This window comes from Colletotrichum lupini, chromosome 4, assembly GCF_023278565.1.
Source record: "Colletotrichum lupini chromosome 4, complete sequence".
NCBI lineage: Eukaryota > Fungi > Ascomycota > Sordariomycetes > Glomerellales > Glomerellaceae > Colletotrichum > Colletotrichum lupini.
In genome coordinates, this window is record NC_064677.1 from 4,568,950 (window position 1) to 4,591,040 (window position 22,091).

General features: G+C 35.5%; 3 protein-coding genes across 3 annotated transcripts; 1 reads left to right on the forward strand and 2 right to left on the reverse strand.

Annotated features, from left to right (window-relative positions):
- Window positions 1-2,547: 2,547 nt before the first annotated feature.
- CLUP02_08459 (uncharacterized protein) lies at window positions 2,548-2,787 on the reverse strand (the record flags this gene model as incomplete). Its single annotated transcript, XM_049287448.1, has 1 exon — window positions 2,548-2,787. A coding segment is annotated over one exon (240 nt), but the record flags the coding sequence as incomplete, so codon positions are not given.
- A 15,659-nt stretch (window positions 2,788-18,446) lies between these two features.
- Window positions 18,447-18,719, reverse strand: CLUP02_08460 (uncharacterized protein; the record flags this gene model as incomplete). Its single annotated transcript, XM_049287449.1, has 1 exon — window positions 18,447-18,719. One exon carries the CDS (start codon window positions 18,717-18,719, stop codon window positions 18,447-18,449), a length of 273 nt encoding a protein of 90 aa, XP_049144592.1.
- A 939-nt stretch (window positions 18,720-19,658) lies between these two features.
- Window positions 19,659-19,970, forward strand: CLUP02_08461 (uncharacterized protein; the record flags this gene model as incomplete). Its single annotated transcript, XM_049287450.1, has 1 exon — window positions 19,659-19,970. One exon carries the CDS (start codon window positions 19,659-19,661, stop codon window positions 19,968-19,970), a length of 312 nt encoding a protein of 103 aa, XP_049144593.1.
- Window positions 19,971-22,091: the final 2,121 nt, after the last annotated feature.

The following is a 22,091-nucleotide window of genomic DNA, read 5'->3' on the forward strand; positions in this document are numbered from 1 at the left end:
TCTATAGACCTTTAATACTAGTACGCTCTAAGTAATCCTTTTACTCTTTATAAAGCTATAGTAAATAATGTTATTATTAATCGTAAAGCTCTTATTAGTCTATTCTTTATTTATAAGGATAATAATATAACCTAGTTATAAAGTATAATTAGCGTTATTCGCGAATGACCTATTTATAAAAATAAAGAGTTTAGCTATAGTTAGATCTAATAGTACGAATATAAGCCCTCGGTCTAAGTATTCTATTTACTATTTAATATGACGGTTTAGCGTAGCGTAGTTAGTAAACGACGGATCTACTTAGTATTAAGTAGTAAACGACGGATCTACTTAGTATTAAGTAGTAAACGACGTATTAAAAGCTACCTCTAGTTAGTAAATTAATACGATATAGGCACCTCGAGCTCGCTACTTAACGAATTATTATTTAGTATTTAATACCGAGGGGTTAACCTACTTAAGCTTTTTCCCCTAGTTCTTCTATCTAAGTACTATATTAATACTTTTTAATAAGATAATCCCGCTATTAAAAATAAGCGGCTCGTTAGCCGATAGTTACTACTTTAGTTTAGCTAGTAGCTTAGCGCGCTTAAGCTCGGTTTCTTTTTTTTAACTAAAAGTCTTATTTAATAATTTAATAGTATTATCGGTCTATATATTAATAATACTAAATAATCCGCTTTCTCCTATCGAGACTAATAAGCATAGATCGAACGTAGATATTATTATCTAGAGTATCTTTAAATAATACTTACTATATATTACTTATTAGTAGGTACTAGATTTTATAAGACTATATAGTAGCTATATAACGTATAGAACAGTGCCCTTAGGGTATAGATAACGGATCCGAGCTAGTAATTAAGTAAAAACCTTACGGCAAAGAGGTTAGCTTAATTATATATATACTTAAGTAATATCTCGTAGCTAGATAACATAGCCTTCCCGGATTAGGGTCGGGGCTAGGGCGAGGATTAGATATTAACTAGTTTTTTAAATTATTAGCGACTACGTAAGGATCTCCTTCTTCCCCTCGTTATTATACCTTTATATAACTAAGTAAGACTTTTTAATAGGGTTAAGTCCTAGGTTCTTAATCTCGTTAACGAATTAAGACTTAAATATCTTTATATCCCTATGTTCAGAGCTAAGTTAGACGAATTTAATTACCCCTCTCTTTACTAGTCCTAAAAGCTCTTTATTAATAGATTTTATAAAAGGTGCTCCTAGGGTAGTAATAATGCCCTTATTATAGAGCTTAGTAACTAGCTTAAGATTTACCTCCTCTTTAGATATAAAATAAGTCGTAATTATAAAAATATTACTACGGCCGCGCCGTATTAATATTTTTCTAATCCTCCTACTCCGTAATAGAGGGTCGTTATTAACTACGACGACGATCTTATCGAGGACTTTGTCTATAACGGCGCTATTATTAATTAACTAATTAACCGCGGGGATTAGTAAGCGGTCGACGTGCTCTATTATCGTAGCCGGTAGCTCGGGGTCGACCTTTTTTAAGTACTAGGGTTTAACTATAGTAGCCCGGAAGCTTATTAGGCCGTAAGGTAATTCTATTACGTAAGTAGTACTATTTATTAAGACGAGCTTAAATAGGCCTTTCTATCCCTTACCTTCTCGCTAGACTTTAATATCTAACTATAGTAGTAGATTAATAATATAGGAGATATTTAGTCCGTTTCGAGTAGCTAGTACCTCGCTTACTTACTTATTAATATAAAGTTTGCGGACTTCCCTTATTACTTTCTTAACTACCTCTATACGTTAGGTAATATCTAGCGACGGTAGAGATTCGTTAAAAGTGCGCAAAAAAGCTCTAAAGACGAGGAGTATAAGAACGAGGCTATTTAGGCTAACTATATCGTTAACTACCTTAATTACGGCCTAAAGTATAGCCTCTGCGCTCATCGATAGGTACTTATTTTAAATAATATCGTATACCCTTTTAAGTATTACGTAATATCTCTTAGCCTTACTAATACTATTATAAGCTTCGATAGGTACTTCTTTAACCTTAATAAACATAGATTTAGTAAAGGATTTAAACTCTACGGCGCTAAAGTTCTTATTAATATCTATAATAATCTAGTCTAGCGGACCGAGGTAAACGTCGATCTAATATAACTAAAGAGCCTCTTATATATACTTCGTAATTATATCCGTAAAGAACCTTACCGCTTAAAAAGAAGTAGTAGTATCGACGACGTAAAGTACTAGTCGGTTAGTACCCTTATAATCTATTAAGTATATTACGTTAATTATGACTTTATAATTAAAATCGTAATTATCTCGCAGGGTAAATTTAAATCGGCTAGGGGTAGTAGCGTTAAGTTAGTATTATTAATAGATTTTTATAAGCTTCTCGAGGGCTACGATCTCTATATCGTTACTAAACTACTAGAGTAGCTTTAGGAGACGAGGAACCGAAGGGTAGCTAAAGCGCCGATATAAGTAGCGCAATTCGCCCTCCGTTAGGTAGTTAATAATAGCTTTCTTATTGTTAAGGAGCAGAAGCCAAGGGTGTCCCTATTTACGAATAATAAGTACTATAATATCTCCCTTAACTAGTAGGTTATTAATATTATTAAAGTATATTCTTAGCTTATCTATATCCCTTAAGTAGTATAAGAAAGGAGTATTAGTTAGTAAGACGTAAAAAGTAATATTACTAAATAGGGTACTAACGACCGTAAATCTTAATAACCTTATAAGTTCGCCGTTACCGAATCGAATACTTACCTCGCCGGCTCTAGAAATATCGAGAGTAACTTCGGGTCGTCGTTATTATAATACGAGGAGTTAAGGGTAGCCCGTAGTTAAGAATTCCATAGCGCTAGTATTAAGTATAATACTTTAGAAGTCCCCTAACGAGTACTTCCCGTTTAATAAAAAAGAGGTCACTAGTTCTATAAGTTTAATTAACTCGTTAATAGAGGTAGTATTAATAAGGCCATGCTCTATTACTTAAGTAGCGAGGATATTTATAAAGGTTCTATTATTAATAGTAGTCGTAAAGTATATTATTAAGATCTAGACTTCGTCCTCGTAGTTATCCTTATAATTAAAGTCGAGGCTATTAAAGTATTAGATTATAGTATTATTATCGTCGTCGTTAGTAGGGGCGGTTCCCTTATAAAAAGCGAGGAACTATAAGTATAAGCTTAGTATAAATCTCTTATTTCTTTCCTTACTATTTTTATACTTCTTATATACTTAACGTCGCTCTTCCTCTAAGTACTTAGTTAACTAATAGCCGGTTTTATAATAGACGAAACACTTTTTATTAGTAATGCCGCGGCCGCGTTAATTCCGCTTATTAAATCGGGTCTCTTTACTAGAGCTACTATAAGTACGGTCGGTCTAGTGGGTAGCGGGGACCTCTTTATTATAAGCACTATCTTAGAGATACTACTACTTACTGCGGTCGCGCTCTCTCTTTATAGTATTAATCGAAGTACTAAGCTAGTAGTAAATACTAGTAAATATAGGTGCCGGGTTAAGCATAGTAAGTCTATATTCTAGTATACTACTTACGTAGTAGAGGAGTTAGTTGCTTATATTAAAAACAGATCCCTAGGTAGCCAGCGCCTCGTAGAGGATTATAATACGGTTAATTAGTACTTATAGAATCTATTAGTTCGACTTACCTAGGTTCTTGCGAACTATAAAGTATTAGTAGAGGTTATAGAGCTTAGTATTACGAAAGGGAACTCGAGGTAGGTCGGAACGCTACTATATTAACCTAATTAACTAAAAACTTAACGTAAAAAGGGAAAAAATAGAATAGTGGGCAGAAGCTAGTAGGCTAGCCCTTTGGGCCCAGCGGTCTAGCTCGTTACGTAACTACTAAGAGCTTAGCCTCGTAGCCTAAGGCTAAGCCACAGGGCCCACAGGGCCCTAGTACCCACTACTATAATATTACCCCCCCCTCTATATTAGAGGGCGCTATCCGTAGCGCTAAAAAAATAAACCTCTAAATTACCCCTTATTCTAGCGAATCTATAGCTATAATTACTATTATTATATTATCGTTCTCCCTTAGTAATAGCGAATTACTAGCCGTAGCGGCTTCTATTTATACGTCTAGGTTCTATAGTAGGCCCTTAGTAATTAGGTATTAGTAATAGAACGCTTAGAGCGCTACCGGCGCATATCTAAAGCTCTCTACGTCGTACTAAGTCAGATCCGTATCGTACCCCTTTTAATCCGCTTAGTACTATAATTTTCCTTTATATAAGCGTAATTTAACGACCTCTAAGACCTTATACTCCGGTTCGCTATTATTATTAATAATTAGTAATAGTAGGTCTTAGTTCTACCCGGGTAGTAGGTCGTTAATAACCTTTCTTAGCTTATTTAGGTAGAAAACCGGGTATACCTAGCTACTTATTAATAGTTCTATAATCTATATACCCCCCTATCTAGTACCGACGATAGTTTATAGCCCGGCCCACGGCTATTATAGTTTATTCGTATCGGCGGACTTTTAGTACGAAGTATTAACGAAGACCTAGTCTCTTAGCTTTAAGTCGTCTAGGTGCCGGCGGTAGTTAGTATACCTCTTATATCGTACCTAAGCGACCTTTATATTACCCCTAGTAGTCTCCTAGGCCTTATATATTCCTTAGGCTATACGCTACGCGTCGGTACGGTTTAGCTTTTTTTTTATAAAGCTAAATTAGTAGGTTTATTTAGACTAGTTAAAAGAGAGCCGTAGCTAACGACCGAATTCTACTTCGTATAATAATAGCCCTATAGTCTTACTAGGCTAGGCGGTATAAGTAAAGTCGACTATAGGTAGTATATCGCTCTAGTTATTTTAGTATCGGTTAACTAGTAGTCTTAACCGCTATAGGATATACTAGTTTAGTACCTCTATTTAGCTATCTATTTAGGGGTAGTCGGCCGTTAATAACTATAGCTTAACCCCGCAAATCTTATAGAGTTCTCCCTAGAAGTCGGAGATAAATTAAGGGCCTCGGTTTAATATAATAGTCTTTAGTAGGCCGAAGATAGGTAGTACCCGTTCGTAAAACATTCGGCTTATATTTTTTATTATAATAGTTTTATAATAAGGAACGGATATCGCTCTCTTACTTAAGCAGTCTACTACTACTTAAATATTATCGAATCCTTTTTAATTAGTAAGGATAGTTATAAAGTTAGTAGAAATATACTACTACGGGTAGTCGGGTACTAGAAGTAGCCTTAGCTCCCCTAGGGGCTTATTGCGCGGCTTTTATAATTAGTAATAAGTATAGTAGTTCTATACGTACCGGTAGGCATCCGCCGTTAGGCCCGGCTAGTAGTATCGCTATTTAATTATCTTTATAACCTTATTATGCCCTAAGTAGGCGAGGAGCTTCTGCTCGTAGACCTCGCGAATAACTATAATATAAAGGTTCTCTTCTTTAAGCACTACGAGCTTCTTATTTATTATTAATAATCCGTCGTTTTAAATAGACTAGCGCTCGCGCCCTTCGGCTACTAGCGCTCGTATTAGCGCGAGGGACGCTATAATAAGGTCTTTATTAAGCTTTAAAATCTTTTCTATTAGTAAATACCCCTAGAGCTCGTCTTTTAGTAAGAGCGAGCTAACTATAAGCTATAGTTAACTAATTATAGTACTTAATAGCGTCCATAGCTCTGTTACGATATTAAAAAATAGTAGTCGTAGTAGTAAGAGGACTTAGGTCCTATTAGCCTCTTTTAGCGCTTATTAAGTACGGATATCCTCTATTTTCCGTAACAGGGCGTTAGTTAGTACGTTTTCCTTCCCCGGGTAGTAATAGATCTAAAAATTAAAGTTTACTAACGTGCCGGCCTAGCGGGCTTATTATAGGTTAAGTAGGCGCTTAGTTATAAAGAATAGTAATAGCTAATAATCTATAATAACGTCGAACTTATGCTTATAGCTTATAAGCTCCGCACGTTATTTTTCTAAGTATAGTACTATCGCTAGTATTTTTTTATCGTAAATAGTATAGTTAAGCTCTGCGCCGCTTATCGTTTTTAAATAGAAAGTTCTAGCACGTATAGCTTTAACGAGGTAATGCGGGATATTCTTATATAGAATATGAAAAGTGAATATTCATATAGAAGCAAGAATATATGAATATAGGGGAAATAAGCGTATATAAAAGAGGTTTTTGTAATAAAGAGAGTAATATAGTTGAATTACTATATGAGAAGTTGCTTGCTTAACGAAAGGTCTAGGTAGGCAAATACACGCCTACATATAGGCATAAAAACCTCCTACTAGAATATTCCATTGCTTATTAATTATGATATAATTAATAAGCATATACGTAAGTGAATGCGTAATCGTAGTACGTAATTCCGCCTCGAGTAAATTCCAGATTATTCAGTTATCTTCCAGTACTTTCCACTGCTCACGTAAGCTTATATAAGCAGTATTGCTTACATAATCAATACCTATAATAATCTACAGAAATCGTAGATTAATATGGTATATAGTTTGCTTACGTAATATTGATAATAAGGCGAATAATAAGGTAAACAAAGTTACCTTCGTAACACTCCCTCTTTTGCCTTATTAGCTATGTTGAAATAGCTAACCAAGTACCCTAGAGTAGATTTCTAGTACCCTAGAATAGTTTTTTGGTACCCTAGAACAATCTTTTGGTACCCTAGAGTATTTTCCTTAAAGTATTCATAAAAATATAAGGAAAATAAATACCTATATTAGGGGTATAATATAGGTTAAATAGGGTTATTAGGATTGTTTAAGCCTATTAGCTTAACGAATTCCTTATGTTTAACCCGAGGTAAGGGTTTTGTTAACCCATCGGCAGGCATTATAGTAGAAGGGAGATATTCTACTTTAATATTCCCTTTTTCTACTTCCTGTCGAGTATAATAATAATATAGGGCAGTATGCTTAGTCCTTTGGTGATATTCAGGATTATAAGCAAGAGATAATGCCCCATTATTATCGGTTTTAATAGTAATAGGTTTAACTTGATAACCTATTTCCGATAATAAATTCTGAAGCCAAATAGCTTCCCGAATAGCTTCCTGAAGTCCATTAAATTCAGCCTCTGTAGTAGAAAGTGCTATAGTAGACTGTTTTTTAGACTTCCAGCTAATCGGACCTCCATTTAGTGTAAATAAGTACCCAGAAGTTGATTTTCTAGTACTTTTACACCCGGCCCAGTTAGAATCAGTATAGCCTACTAATTCTACAGGCCCAATATTACCATTATAGGTAATATTATAGTGAATAGTGCCACTAAGGTATCTATAAATACCTTTTACTACCTTAAGTAGGTAAATAGTGGGCTTATGGAGGTATTGGGAGACGAAAGAGACTGAAAAAGCTAAATCAGCCCTAGTCACAACCATAGCGTACATTAAAGATCCTACTAGGTGCTGGTAGGTCTTTAATAGCTCTTTTGAAGGTAAATAGTCATCTTTTTCGTTCCCTAAATCACTATTTAATATACCCGGATTTATAGGTATATTAGTGATTTTAGCTTTGGAAAAATCATTATTATTAAGAATTTCCTTAATATAATGACTTTGAGAGAGAGAAATAGTCTTATTAGACCGATTTCTAGTAATTTTGACGCCTAGGAAATTCGAGGCTTCGCCTAGGTCTTTAATATCGATATATTTCGATATTTTACCCTTAATTTCCTCTATATATTTAATATTTTTATTAAATATAAGGAAATCATCGACGTGGGTAACAATAAAAGCAGGATTTTTGAAATCCTGGTTGAAATAGGTAGCCTCATCGGATTTTAGAGGTAAAAAGCCTATTTTATTAAAAATAGACTTCAGCTTTAGTTGCCATTGTCTAGGGCTTTGTTTGAGCCCATATAAGGCTTTTAAAAGCTGTAATAACTGATTTTTTGATTTATCCCAATTTATAGTATTTAAATTAGGGTATTTTTCAAAAAATTCAGTTAAAGGTATATTAGAAGGGTCTATATATACCTCTTCTAATAAATCCCCATTTAAAAAGGCACCAATAACGTCAATTTGGTGTATATGCCAGTTTAAAGGGGCAGATAGGGCTATAAGTACCCTATAGGTAGTAGGATTACTTCCAGAAGCAAAAGTTTGGAAATAATCGACTCCATACTGTTGTTCGAAGCCTCTAACTACTAATCGGGCCTTATATTTATCAATATTACCAGTATTAATATTGATTTTTCGTTTAAAGACCCATCTAGTAGATAGTGGATTTTTATTAGCTTTATAGACCTTATTTGGGTCTATAGCTAATAAAGTACCCTTTTTAATAATAACCTCTAGCTCAGAATATATAGCTTTTAACCATTCTGATTTTTCTGAGCTATTTAGAGCCTGTTTTAGTGTATTAGGCTCTGGAGGTAGGGTAATACTCTGAGTAAAATCTTTATATTTAGATTTTTCTTCCTCAGATAATTTGGGAATTAATACCTCTATTTTAGAAGGTATTTCCTGAATATCTTCGATTTTATCAAAAATTTTAGAATATAAAGGAGGATTTACGCTTTCTACCCCCTCTATTCTATTATTTTGAATAAATCGAATATGCGAAGTCCGTAATAATCGAGATCGAAAAGGATTAGAAGGGCAATATATAACATATATATTATTACCTTCTTTTCCTAAATATATACCATTTTGAGTATAGGTATACATTTTATTCGAAGTGACTCGCTTTTGAGTAGGGTAATAAATAAGTACCCTAGAGCCGATTTTTCTTAGATTAGATAAATCCGGCTTATTATTTCTTTTTGGGAAGAAATAATCGAGAAAAGCCTCGATAGGGGTCTTTTCAAGGCGTATATTAGCGGTAAAATTAACTAATTTAGTTAATTCTTTCAAAATTACGTCCCATAAATATAGGGGTAATTTCTCTGCTAATAAAATAGTTCTAGCCTTTTCGATAAGGGCCCTATTAGTCCTTTCGGCTATACCATTTTGCTCGGGCGTATAGGGCGTGGAAGGCTCTAAAATAATGCCTTTTTCGTTAATATAGGGTAATAATTCCCCTATATTGAATTCCGTACCATTATCTAAGCGTATATACTTAGGGTAGGAATTAAACTGGTTAAAATAAAATTCCAGTTTGTTTTTGAGAATATTAATTATATTCTCTTTGGTTTTTGAGAATTCAACATCTCGAAAACCAGTAAAATCATCCGTAAACGGAATAGCGTAATTATTTCCACTAATAGTAGTAGGGGTAATTTTAACTGTATCAATACAGACCCTTTCTAGTGGAAATAATGCCCGATTATAGTTAATTTTAGGCTGTTGCCTAGTTAACTTAGCTGTAGTACAGCTCGGGCAATTTAGGTCTTTTTCCTTTAATTTGTCTAAAGGAATTCCCTTAGTTATTTTCGCAGTTTTTAATAAATAAGGGTAAGAAGGATGACCTAATTTTTCGTGCCATTCCTGGGTGATTGAATAGGCCTGATTATCTGAATTTTCAGATAAATAATCAGTATTTTTCTCTATATTACTATTATTAATAGTAATATTATGAAGAGAATTTTGAATGGATTCTAAAATATTTTTTAGATCCAAATACTGATTTTTAGGGTCCAAATCGTTTTGTTGGTACCCTGTAGTAGGCCTTCGATTTTTCCAAGCAATATTAAGGAAAAATCCATGCCTTTTGAAATCCAAATAAGCAAATACATTGCCCTCAGAATCCACTAAATAATTCTTTTCAATATATCCACCATTTTTGTAGTGTAATATACCTGAAAAGATATTAAGTGGGAATTCTGGAATATATAAGGTATTTTTTAACCTTATAGGTATAATTTTACCCCGTAAATAGATAGGTAAAATTAAGTCCCCAATACCCTGTGGGTAAACTGGGCCAGCTCCGGTTCGAATAGGGGGTAAATTGTCCCTATTATCGAAATTTTCGAATAAATCCATACTATTAGTAATATGGACTGTTGAACCCGTATCATACAACCACCTTTCAGTTGTATTTGTGCCCATATTAGCCGAATTATTGGTATTTTCTCCCGAAAGGCCCAAATTATCATTTGGAGTCGAGTTGGGTAATATATGAGGGAGAAAAGGTTGATAATTTTCATCAAGTGGGTCTATGGTATAGTGGTCGGAACCACTAACCATATAATTCCTTGATTGTAAGGGCTGAGGGTTCAAATCTCCATGTGGGCGTTGGTTTTTCGTAAAAAGATTGGGCTGGTTTGGTTGGTTTCGGGGCTGGTTTCGGGGTTGGTTTGGTTTGGGTTGATATGAGGGCTTATTTGAGGGCTTATTTGGGTAATTTGAGGGCTTATTTGGGTTGGTATTTGGGTTGGTATTTTGCTTATAATAAGTCTTAGACTTATTATACTTATTTCGAGAGTATTTATTACTCTTAATAGTATTACTAGACATAGGAGTATCGATTTCTCTCCTATTTTCGTCTAATATATCCGTAATAAGAGCCTCTAAAGTAGGGGGCTCTTTAAGTCTTAAATTAGACCTTTGACGATCAGCCCAAATCGGAAAGATATTAGTTAGGGCTGATATAAAGACCGTTTTTTGGTCTATATCCTCAATAATAGCTCCTACGCTTTTTAATTTGGAAATATAGCTTTTAAATGAGCTAATAAACTCATTTAAGCTATTAAAATGCTCCAATCTAATAGCGTGGAATTCGAGGTATAATTGTTGACGTAGAACTGGTCCTGTACCCTCATAGGATGCTTTAAGGGTATTAAGAGCCTCTTTTGGATCAATTTGATCAAAAATAAGTGAAAGAGGCTCAGGTTGAATATTTTGCCTTATTAATAATAAGGATTGGGTTTTTTGCTCTTCAGTAATATTTTCATATTCGTTTTCAACTTCGAAATAGGTATTTAATTTCAAAAGTCGAAGATAAATATGAAGAGTAGAAAGCCAAGTAGTCCAATTTTGACTACCTTTTAGGCGTTGATTTTCAGGCATAAGGCAGCCTGTAATTGCCTTGATAATATCCGCCATTATATATATTTTAGAATATATATAATATAAATATATACTAGTATTGTTCCTAGTATAAATAAGCTTACTTTAAGCTTAGAATTCAAGCTTGTTTTTAAGCTTGAAAATAGACTTATTTTAAGTCTAAAAATATATATAAGAAAAAGTCTATTTTGACTTCTTTTTCTTATAAATAGATATTTAATAAAAGTAAGTATATAGTATAAAAAGGACTTACACTTCGTCTGCCTTTTTATATATATAAATCCTTTATTAAATATAAAGGTCGATTTCGAATTTTCGAATTCGAAAAAGTGATTTTGGGCGGAGTAAGATATCTCAATATATGAATATGCATATACCGGATAAAGGCATATACCTAAATGATAATAGGTATGATATAGGTAAATAAAAATAGAAGAGCTCGGATAAGTGAATAATATTCACTTAAGTAAATAAAACCTCAGTTATATAATAACTGGGCTCATAACCTCTAGCACGTATAGCTTTAACGAGGTAATGCGGGATATTCTTATATAGAATATGAAAAGTGAATATTCATATAGAAGCAAGAATATATGAATATAGGGGAAATAAGCGTATATAAAAGAGGTTTTTGTAATAAAGAGAGTAATATAGTTGAATTACTATATGAGAAGTTGCTTGCTTAACGAAAGGTCTAGGTAGGCAAATACACGCCTACATATAGGCATAAAAACCTCCTACTAGAATATTCCATTGCTTATTAATTATGATATAATTAATAAGCATATACGTAAGTGAATGCGTAATCGTAGTACGTAATTCCGCCTCGAGTAAATTCCAGATTATTCAGTTATCTTCCAGTACTTTCCACTGCTCACGTAAGCTTATATAAGCAGTATTGCTTACATAATCAATACCTATAATAATCTACAGAAATCGTAGATTAATATGGTATATAGTTTGCTTACGTAATATTGATAATAAGGCGAATAATAAGGTAAACAAAGTTACCTTCGTAACAAAAGTTACTAAGTATTATAACCCGTTATTTTCTTATTATTATAATAGCGCTCCGGTATATACTAAGTTAGAAGCGTCGGTTTCTAGCCGTATCGGTAGCTCTAGCTTAAAATAGTAAAGAATTAGCGCTAACGTTAGTACTAGCTTTATAGCTTTAAAGGCCGTTTCGTAATCGGCGCTAAAGTTAAAAAGAACTCCCTTATTTATTAGTCTCGTGAGGGGCCTAGCTAGGCGGCCGTAATCTTTTATAAATCTCTTATAAAAGTTATAAAACCCGAGGAAAGACTAGATACCCTTAAGTAATATAAGTAGCTTCTAGTCTCTAACTATAGAGACTTTCTCCTTATTAAGCTATATACTTTCTATAAAAACCACGAAGCCTAGGTACTTTATAAAAGTAACATTAAATTTATACTTTTTAATATCCGCTTATAAGCCTACTTTTTATAAATAGTCTAGTACTTTAGTAACGTGCTCCTAGTATTAGAGGGGGTTATTTAAGAAGATTAGGATATTATCTATATATGCCGTATAGAAATCGTCTAGGTACTCTATTAGTATCTCGTTTATATATCGTTAGTACGTAGTAAGCCTATTATAGAGCCCGAAGGGTACTACTTTATACTTATATACCCCGTAGCGGGTTCTAAACGTCGTTAAGTCCTTAGAGGCTAGGTCGAGGCGAATACGGTAAAAGGCCTACTTAATATTTAGTTTAGTAAATACCTTTGCCCTACCTAGCTACGCAAGGGTCTTATTAATAAGTAGTAATAAGTAGCGGTCTTTTTTTATAACCTTATTTAGCTTACGGAAGTTAACGTAGAAGCGCAGACTACTATTGTGCTTTTTTATAAATAGCGTCGGCGACGCAAAAGGAGTATTACCTAGCTCGATAAATCCCTTTTATAAGTACTCTAGTAAATAAGCTCTTATAGCCTCTAGCTCCGGTACCGACTACTTATATAAAGGGTAATAAGTTAGCTTCTTTTTATTACTATCTAAGAGCTTAATTTTATAGTTATATAGCTTATAAAGCATAAGTATATCGCTAGCCGCTTTACTAAAGACGTCGGTCTAGGGCCGTAGGTACTCTAATAGGTTAGTTACTATAAGGTCGTAAGTAACTTAGTCATCGTCGTATAAGGGGTCTACCTCTTCCTTCTTATCTTTTATAATATAGTCTAGCTTATAGAGTAATATAGAGCTTATTTCGACGTTATTTTACTTTAAGTTCTTTTTAAATACGGGAGCGCTAATAAAAGTAAGATTTATTTATAACGCTATTAAGTATAGTTTTTACTATCTAACCCTCTTTATAGAGGTAATAGTAGTACCGTTAAGGGCGCGTTCTATTTTCCTCGTATCCTTAGCCTCGTTTAACCGCTATATTTAACGGGCTATCGTCTTTAGTAAGCGTAGTAATATCTTAATCGGCGTACCCTTTACCCGCTACTACTAGAGCTTTTAGTTATAGCGGGTTATATTTATTTTGAATAAGTCCTATTAGTAGTCGGCGTCGATTTAGTATTATACGTTAATAACTTCCGGGGTATATAGGTCCTTAATATCCCTAACGATAGTAAAGGGCGTCTTTTATAGTAATAGGTCCTTAGGCTATATTAGCCGTTAGTAGCGAATATTAGGGTTTACCCCGTAGTATTTAAACTACTTCTACCTTAGGATTAGGTCGTAGCGGCCTATATTAAGCTAAAAGAGGGGTGCCTTTAGAAAGACCCGTTAATTAATATATAAGTTAGCGGTCTATATTACGCTAGTATTATTTAATCGCTCTTTATTAAACTTAGTAATAGGGATTAGGTATAGTAATTTATAAGATAGGGCCGCACAGAACCGTTATAATAAAGGGGTTATATAGTTATTTATAAATCCGTACTTATTAGCTCCCGTATTAAGTAAGGCTCTTAGGCAAATTCTATATTTATTAAATATTAATATAAGCTCTATTTTAAAGGGCTAACCCCCTATGAGATCCTATAAGTTTACTAAATTAATTACTAATCTTCTATCCTTTTTATATATATCCCCTAGCTAGGAGTTTACTTTTACTAAGGGGTTTAGTTTTCTAAACCTAACTCTATCTTAGTAGGGCCCGCGGTAGCGTTAATAGCGGCTATAGTAGTCTTTAGCTTCTTAAGGTAGTCCTTAGAGATATGTTTAGTATTATTATAAACGAAGTAAGCGCTACTATCCTTAAGCTTCTAATATAGGGCTTTAGTGATCGTCTCGTAAGTAGAGGTGCGACCTCGGTCCTATTTAGTACCTCTAGTACCTCTATTATTTCCGTTACTTTTATTACTTCTATTACTTCTACCCGAGGTTTAGTAAGTCTAGTTAAAAACCTTAACCGCGCGGTCCTTTATAAAAGGGGGCTATATTACGTTAGCTAGCTAAGTAACGTACTTAGTATACTTTTAGAAAGTAGCTATATTATTTAAGTACTTCGATATAGCCTAGTTACGAAGATATATAAGTAGCTTATTATAAAAACGGCGCTTTTATTAGGACTTTAAAAGCTTACTAATACGCGCGAGCTTAGCGAATATAAAGCGCTTTTAATAGACGTTTTTAAGTATAATCGTAAGTACGTCTAGCTTACGGCTAGCGTCGTCTATAGTAATTAGGTTAGTATAAGCCGACTTAAGCTCATAGAGTAGCTACTTAGCCGTAGTAATCTCGTTAGAGGTTAGTAATAAGTATATAAACTCCGTAGTACTACCTCTAATCTTATTAATAATATACTCTAGGTAGTACTTATTTATACTATAATTAGCGTTCTTTAAGCGCTTCGTAATATACTAAAGCTAGTAATCGAACTTAAGGCTAGTATTATTATTTATAAAGGTGGGTACGTTAGGCATTTTCTAAGAGCCGTGGGTAATAGGATAGGACGAGGCTAGAGTAGTCTCGCGGCTACTTTATATCTCTAAGTATATTAGCTACTACTTTAGTACGCTAAGGGTAGCGGTATCCTAAATAGAGCTAGCCTAGGAGCCGTTCTCTAATTATTCTAGCCTTTCGGCTATAGCTATATTATTAGTATAGGCTTGGGTAAGGGCTTCTTTCGTAATACAGAGCTCTGTAATAGTAATATATATAAGGTCGAGGTTTTTACGGGTTATTATATATAAGTACTTAGTACTATTACTTAGCTAGCTAATAGCGGACGCTAGGACCTGCTCTAATTAGTACTAAGCGATGCGTATCTTTAGCTACTATTCGATCTATTTAAGTAGGGTCTTTCCGTCGTTTTTAAAGTATAGCTCTTAGATAAAGTCGAGGTCGATATACTACTTAGTATTCTTTTTAAAGAGGATATCGTTACGGATATAAATAAGTAAAGTAAGCTAGTTAGCTACGTTACTAAGGTACGCTAAGTAATTAGCCTAAGTAGTAGAGGGTAAGAAGCGCTCTATTAGCTAGTTAGATAGCGCAACCTCTAGGTTAATAACCGGGAGCTTAGCGCCTTTATTAGGGCCTACGACGCTTTATTAAGACTCGTAGAGGCGGCGGCTTTATTAAAAGCCGTTAGTACGAAGGGAGACCTAGCCTTCCTAGCTATATTCTCTAACTATCGCGTTTAGTAAAGGGGGTATATATTTAGGGAGTATTAATTATACTACTTATGCGCAATTAATTCGACCGGCTATCGCTCAGCTCTCTTATGCGCTTTTTTAATAGGGGTAGCTAGTAATTAATTAATTAAGATATTATCGTTCCGTCTCTAGAGAATAGTTAATTAAGTAACGTTAAGTAATATTACGAAAGGGAACTCGAGGTAGGTCGGAACGCTACTATATTAACCTAATTAACTAAAGACTTAACGTAAAAAGGGAAAAAACAGAATAGTGGGCAGAAGCTAGTAGGCTGGCCCTTTGGGCCTAGCGGTCTAGCTCGTTACGTAACTACTGGGAGCTTAGCCTCGTAGCCTGAGGCTGAGCTACAGGGCCCATAGGGCCCTGGTGCCTACTACTATAACATAGCGAGGTAGTTTTAATAGCTCGTAGGCGGCTTAAAGTATTCCTAGGTCCTCTAGTATATTATATCGAAGCTAAGCGGGTTAGAGGTACTACTAAGTTAGTCGAAGTAAAAGGTTAATGCCCTTCCCTAAAGTATATTCAGAAAAGCACTAGAATAGTATCGTCCGCTAATTCCCGCCCGTTAGTATAGTACTTTAAAGATCCGAAGCTTTTTACTAAAAATATCGTATTTCTTATTACTATACTTATTCTTATCGTCGTAGAGCTTAATAAAGTTAATTAATTAGCGGGTATCGGGCATAATATCGTCTTTAGTTTTTATATCGAAGTATAGTATCTAACGGGGTAGATTTCGCTATTAGGTAATAATAACTTTATTCTCTAGTTCTTCCTCCTCTTCTTCTTAGAGAGGCGGTAGGTCGGTCGGTCGATAGTAAGGCTAAGGTCGGAATCTTAATTACCGGGATTAAGTAAGTTAGGGTTATAAGGATTCCCTTACTATCTCTCTAGCTTACTAAATAAGATTATCGGTATTTACTAGCTACGGGAGCAGTAAGTAAAAGAAGTAAGGATCGTAGTATAATATATTAAAGTATTTAGTACGGCTACGGTAGGCTACGATCTCTTTAGAAGTCTAAGTAGGGAAGTATTAGGTATTAAGGGCGCTAGCGATCTTTTCCGCTATTTAACTACGATTTTTAATTATTAAATTAATACCGTTATTTATAAAGAAGTCTCTTAGCTTCTTAAGAATCGCACTTTCTATTCTTAAGAAGTCCCCTACTTCCTAGCTTTAGAAGTCGGTCTTAAAGTCCTTTTATAGCTCCTCGCCCGTTAGGCCGTCTCGATAGTAGCATCCTATTATATAGAGGATAAAAGTATTAAGCTTTTTATCGTTCGTAAGGGCAGGTATAATATTAAATAAGCCCTATTAAGTTAAGTTAACGTAGTCCTATTAGCGAATTAGAATTAGGTATAGTTCCGTAATTTAAGAGCATAGGTAGGCCGGAGGTAATATTAACTAATCGTTAGACCCTTCCTACTTATTACTAGGGCCAGTAGTTACTATAGTATATTTACGAGGTAAGTTATATAATAAAAGATCACTGTAGAATATAATCGTCGTATTATAATTATAGTATAACGTTAGTTAGGTTAAAAAGAGTAGTAGGTCGGTCGTAGCGATCGTTTTAATAGTAGTGAGCGGGCTACTATTATTAGTTAGAAAATTCTATTTTTTTAACGAGGTATATAGACGGAAGGTTACTAAGGTCGGCGGAAGGTCGTAAAAAGGGAAGAAAGGCCTTTTATAACCGTACTTCTAGTAATAAATAGAGGATTCCGTTAGCTACTAATTAGCGATTCCTTTTAGCACTTCTCGTACCTTATTTTACTAGTCTAGTCTCAGAGCTTCCGTTAGGTTAGAAGGAGGTGGATTTATTAGTAGTATAAAATAGATCCCTATTACTAATACTATCGAGATTTATAATTCCGAAGGTCTTGCTATTGCTAAGCGCTAGTACGCTAGTAATCGTCGGATTAATTTCTTAGTAATTAATCTCCTCTTACTTATTACTAGTTTAAGGTAGCGCTTAGCTATAATATATTTAAAATAGATTCTTTTACGAGCGGTTCGATTAAAAAGAAGTTAGTAATAGTAATAAGGCTAGCGGAGATAATATTAACGGTAGAGGCGAGGTTAATAGTAGTAGTAAAGTAGTTAATCCTTTTATAATAGTAGTCTTAGTAAAAGAGATCGTATATAATAGAGCGCGCTCTTAACGGCCCGTAACTAGTCGATTAGTCGTTAGCTAGTAATAATAAAAGAGAGCTAAGGTAGCATAGACTAGGCCGCTTATCGTTAGTTAGATAGACGGAACTAAGTTAATAGGTCGGAATAGCTAGCGAGGTAGGTCGAGGCTATCTCTTTTATAGTTATATCCTTACTAACTTACGGTAGAAATATATATATAATTTAATTACTAATTAGTATTAGTATATACGTAAGCAGGTTAGACCTTTTGGGTTACGACTAGGTTAATAGGTTAGTATAGGTCTATTGCGTGTGTGTAGGAGGGGAAGATCGTGGGCAGAGCCCGCGGTCCCTCAGTGGGTATAGGTAGGTGGAAGGGTCCGTCTGCACGGGCCTAGACTGCCTACCTACTACCCCTACCTAACTACCTAATAGGGCCCCTTTTCTGCCTCGTAATCCAACACAGGGGGTTCTACTAAAGCTAGGAGTGACACTGTCTACAAGCGATTACTCGTTATACGCCTCGCTTTGCTTAGGAGCCGCACCACTATATTAAAGGCCAAGTCCTCAAACTTGATCTCAAGGCTTGATATTATATCGACTGAGCGTGATGTATCACAGGCTTCTGCTCTTCGCAAAAAGGCTCGGCCCTATAGACTCGAGAAAGCTAAGGTTAGCGCCATGGTCGAATGTCTATTCACAGGCTTCTCACTACTTGCTTACCCTTGAGTCACAGCCGCATCGTTGAACATGGAACATGGTGCTATATGTGGAATCATCTGAGCAGAAGTAGGATAACCGCCTGAATTTTGCAGTGGTCTATTGGGGATCTTGAGATCCAGTGATTTGGTTCCTCTATAGCGTCCTTTGAACTCGGGTCCAGGGACCCCCGGCGCAGTGACTCGCGACCCCAAAGGCCACGAACGAGAATCAGTATGGACAAAGGACTGAGGTCCACCCAAAACACACCTGAATTCAGACGGCCAAGACATCATAGCCGGCAAAGCATTCGGCCAAAAAGGCTTTACCTGAACAGGAGTCGAGGCCGATTTTTATGCTCTCAAGTACCCCTCATGTTGTTCAAATACTAAAGAGTGAACAAGTGTCTTTGATGCATGGACTTGAATAGACATCTATATAAAGTTATTACAAAGTGGTATGTTGAGGGTGATATGAATAATCTTGTTGAGAACTGGACAGGAATCGTCAGAACTGCAATCGTTTGCAAGAAGCATCTTCATCGTCAGCGGCATAATATAGTATCATAAGGATGAATTCACCACTTCGAGGTGAAACTAGCTCTACCAAGTACCCTGACTACCACCACTGCAACAAAAAGAATTGCCCTCACAAATCTCATTTGGGAGACCCGAGTTCAACATACAACGGACGGCCGCACTGCAATGGACGAGCTTCAGGTTGCGAGCACCCAGACCATTTCAGCCCCGAAGAACTCGAGCAGCGAGTACGTGAACATGCATCGAATCCGGTGATACTGAATGACGAGGGTGTCCCGGAGGACATGTCACCAAAGGTCCAATCCGGAAGCCGGACTCGAACGCCCTGGAGACAACACAAGAAGGATCAGCCAATGTCGGCAGCCGGCTTACAAGAGTATCGAGAGATACACCCCTATGCATTGAGAAGAGAACCAACTTGGGATACTAGACTGAACCAAGGGTTTGTCTCACACGATACGCCTGAATTCCCACACCATATGCCTGTATTCCCACACCATATGCCTGGACACCCACACCATATGCCTGGTATCCCGATGAGCACGATGCGAGATGATGCCCCACCAATGACAGGCTACGTATGGGCCCGGAATAGTCAGAATTTTCCGAATCAAGGACATTCGAATGTATATGCCCCATACAGAAGGGGCCGCGTAGAGTCTCTAGGGAGCCAGAACTCTCAGGCTCCCCCGAATGATCATCGCCATTCACAATCGTACCCCGAAGAGGAGTATGTACCGGTTCCAAGGAACCAAAGTGTTCCGCGTCGCCCGAATCAGGGATTCCAACCGCCTCCGACCCAACACCACGATACACGACAGCATGCACAGAAAGGACAGCGTAGACAGAAAAGCAGATCGAATTCAACGGGACAGAATAGTCAGGTTTTCGAGGATCCGGCATCCTGGCCGCCTGGGACTCAAGATCCATATTCGGAATCGCGCGAATCGGGCCGGCAACCTCGGCCAGAACATGATGAAGGCGATGGAGGAACAAGGGCCCTAAGACGCCGGCCGAGAGTTCGCCATGGGGAAAACTTGCAGATACGCGAGATGAGCCCTGGGAGCATGGTCAACGGAGAGGTGATTAGAGGAGAAGTAAGCACGGTATCAAGTCGCCCACCCCGGTAATATGTATTATCTTGGGGCTGGCCCAGATTAGCACCTCATTCAAGATAGCCAATACCAAGACGTTGAAGTTATTATTGGTATCCCTATTACAGGGTAGTTAGTTCGAACCGTAGTTAACGAAGAGATTAATTAAACTATATAAATATCTACGTAGTAAGTATAAAAAGGAGGTTCTAACCGTAGGTTAGGCTAGCTATAATAATTATAAATAGGGCCCCTAATTAGCCCCTACGCAGTCGGCTATATACTGCGGTCGAATTAAACTTCTAATTTAATACTAACTTTCTTTTTCTTTTATTAATTTAACTACTATAGTTAAAGGTATAATTCGACCTCGGGCCCGTTTACTAAGTCGTCTCCTTTTCCCCCTTTTCTCTACTTTTTTCGTATAACCTATCCCTTTATTTATATAATAGCTTTTTTATTACTTATAAATTACTCTAATCCCTTATTTAGTACTACTTTTATAAAAGCGTTTACGAGGTTGTTTTTATTATTAATCTAATAGATCTTAAGTATTTCGCGCCTTTCGTACGATTACCTAAGGGCTATAATATCGATTATAAACCTCTTTTCCTTTATCGTTCCTAATTTAACGAGGTATTTATATAGCGAGTAGGAATCGGTATAAATAATTATTAAAATAGGTAGAAGGCTAATTCGATTAGTAATCTTCTTTAGCGTTATTAAAATTGCGTAAGAGAGGTTAACGCTGTTAATTATATTATATACTTCTAATACTAATATATTTCTTATTACTCGCTTATTTTTAGTTAATAAGTAGTAGATTATATTGCCGTATATAGTGAATTCGCTCTTACTTATATTCTCGTTAGCTAGGATAATAATATACCCTAATTACGAAGTAAGGTCGTTATTATTTATAAATAACCTATTAACGAAGACGTAGAGCTTACTAATTATAAGGTCGATTAAGTAGTAAACGAGACCTCGATCGAGATTTATTTATTACTACTTAAGCTACTTATTAAGTACTTCGACGTTTCGTTTAGTTAGATTTATAACTTACGCTACCCTAGCGTAGTTAAAAGTTACCTCGGGCTAATAAATACTTATAATATATACCCCTTGCATAAGCTTAGCCTTATATTACTTTTTAATATTAGTTATGTTCGGATTTACGAGGTTAATCTTCTCGCTCTACCCTTTTTATTAAAAAACGACGGTTTCCTTTTTAATTATAAGAATCCTGCCGTTAAATACTAGGGGGGTATTTATTATAAGGACCTCTTTTAACTTTACTACGAAGCCCGCTTTCTAAAGCTCCTTATCCTCCTTCTTTATAAAGTTAATATTAAATAGGCCTAATATATTGTTAGTTTATATTCTAACGATCCTAAATTAATCGCTTTTATATTTTATAATTAGTAAGTACGGGTCGTACGTAGAGGTAACTATTAATAGTTAATTAATATAAAAATCGTAATAAGTAGCCTACTAATAGGTGCCCGATTTTGCGAGCTTATATAGTAGCTTAAGTACTTTAATAATCGTGCTTTTTAAGTATTTACTAGCTATTTCTTTTAGTAAATAGGCTAGGATTTTCTTTATAAGCCCTATGGCCGATTGGGTATAGGCCTAGGTAATATTACGGCTCTAAATCTCGTATCCCTTTTTCTATAATAATACTATTAGTACTATTATTAATCGTTAGCTATAGCGCTATATAGTGGGCGATTATATAAATAACGTCGCTTTTTTAACGTCGCTATACCCCTAAATTACGTATTTAGACTTCTCGTACGGTTAGGGTGTTCCTTTCTTTTTAATCTTACGAACTATTTATAATTTAAATATGCGGAGGTTTATATATTTTTCTAAGTCGTATAAGATAAATCGATAGACCCCTCGATTATAAAGAGTATTTGCTTCGATAAGATCTAATCCCTTATACGGCTTTTTAGTAATTATAATTATGTTTTTTTTGCGTAGTTTAACTACTAGCTCAAAATCGGCTTTCTTTTTTATTATATAA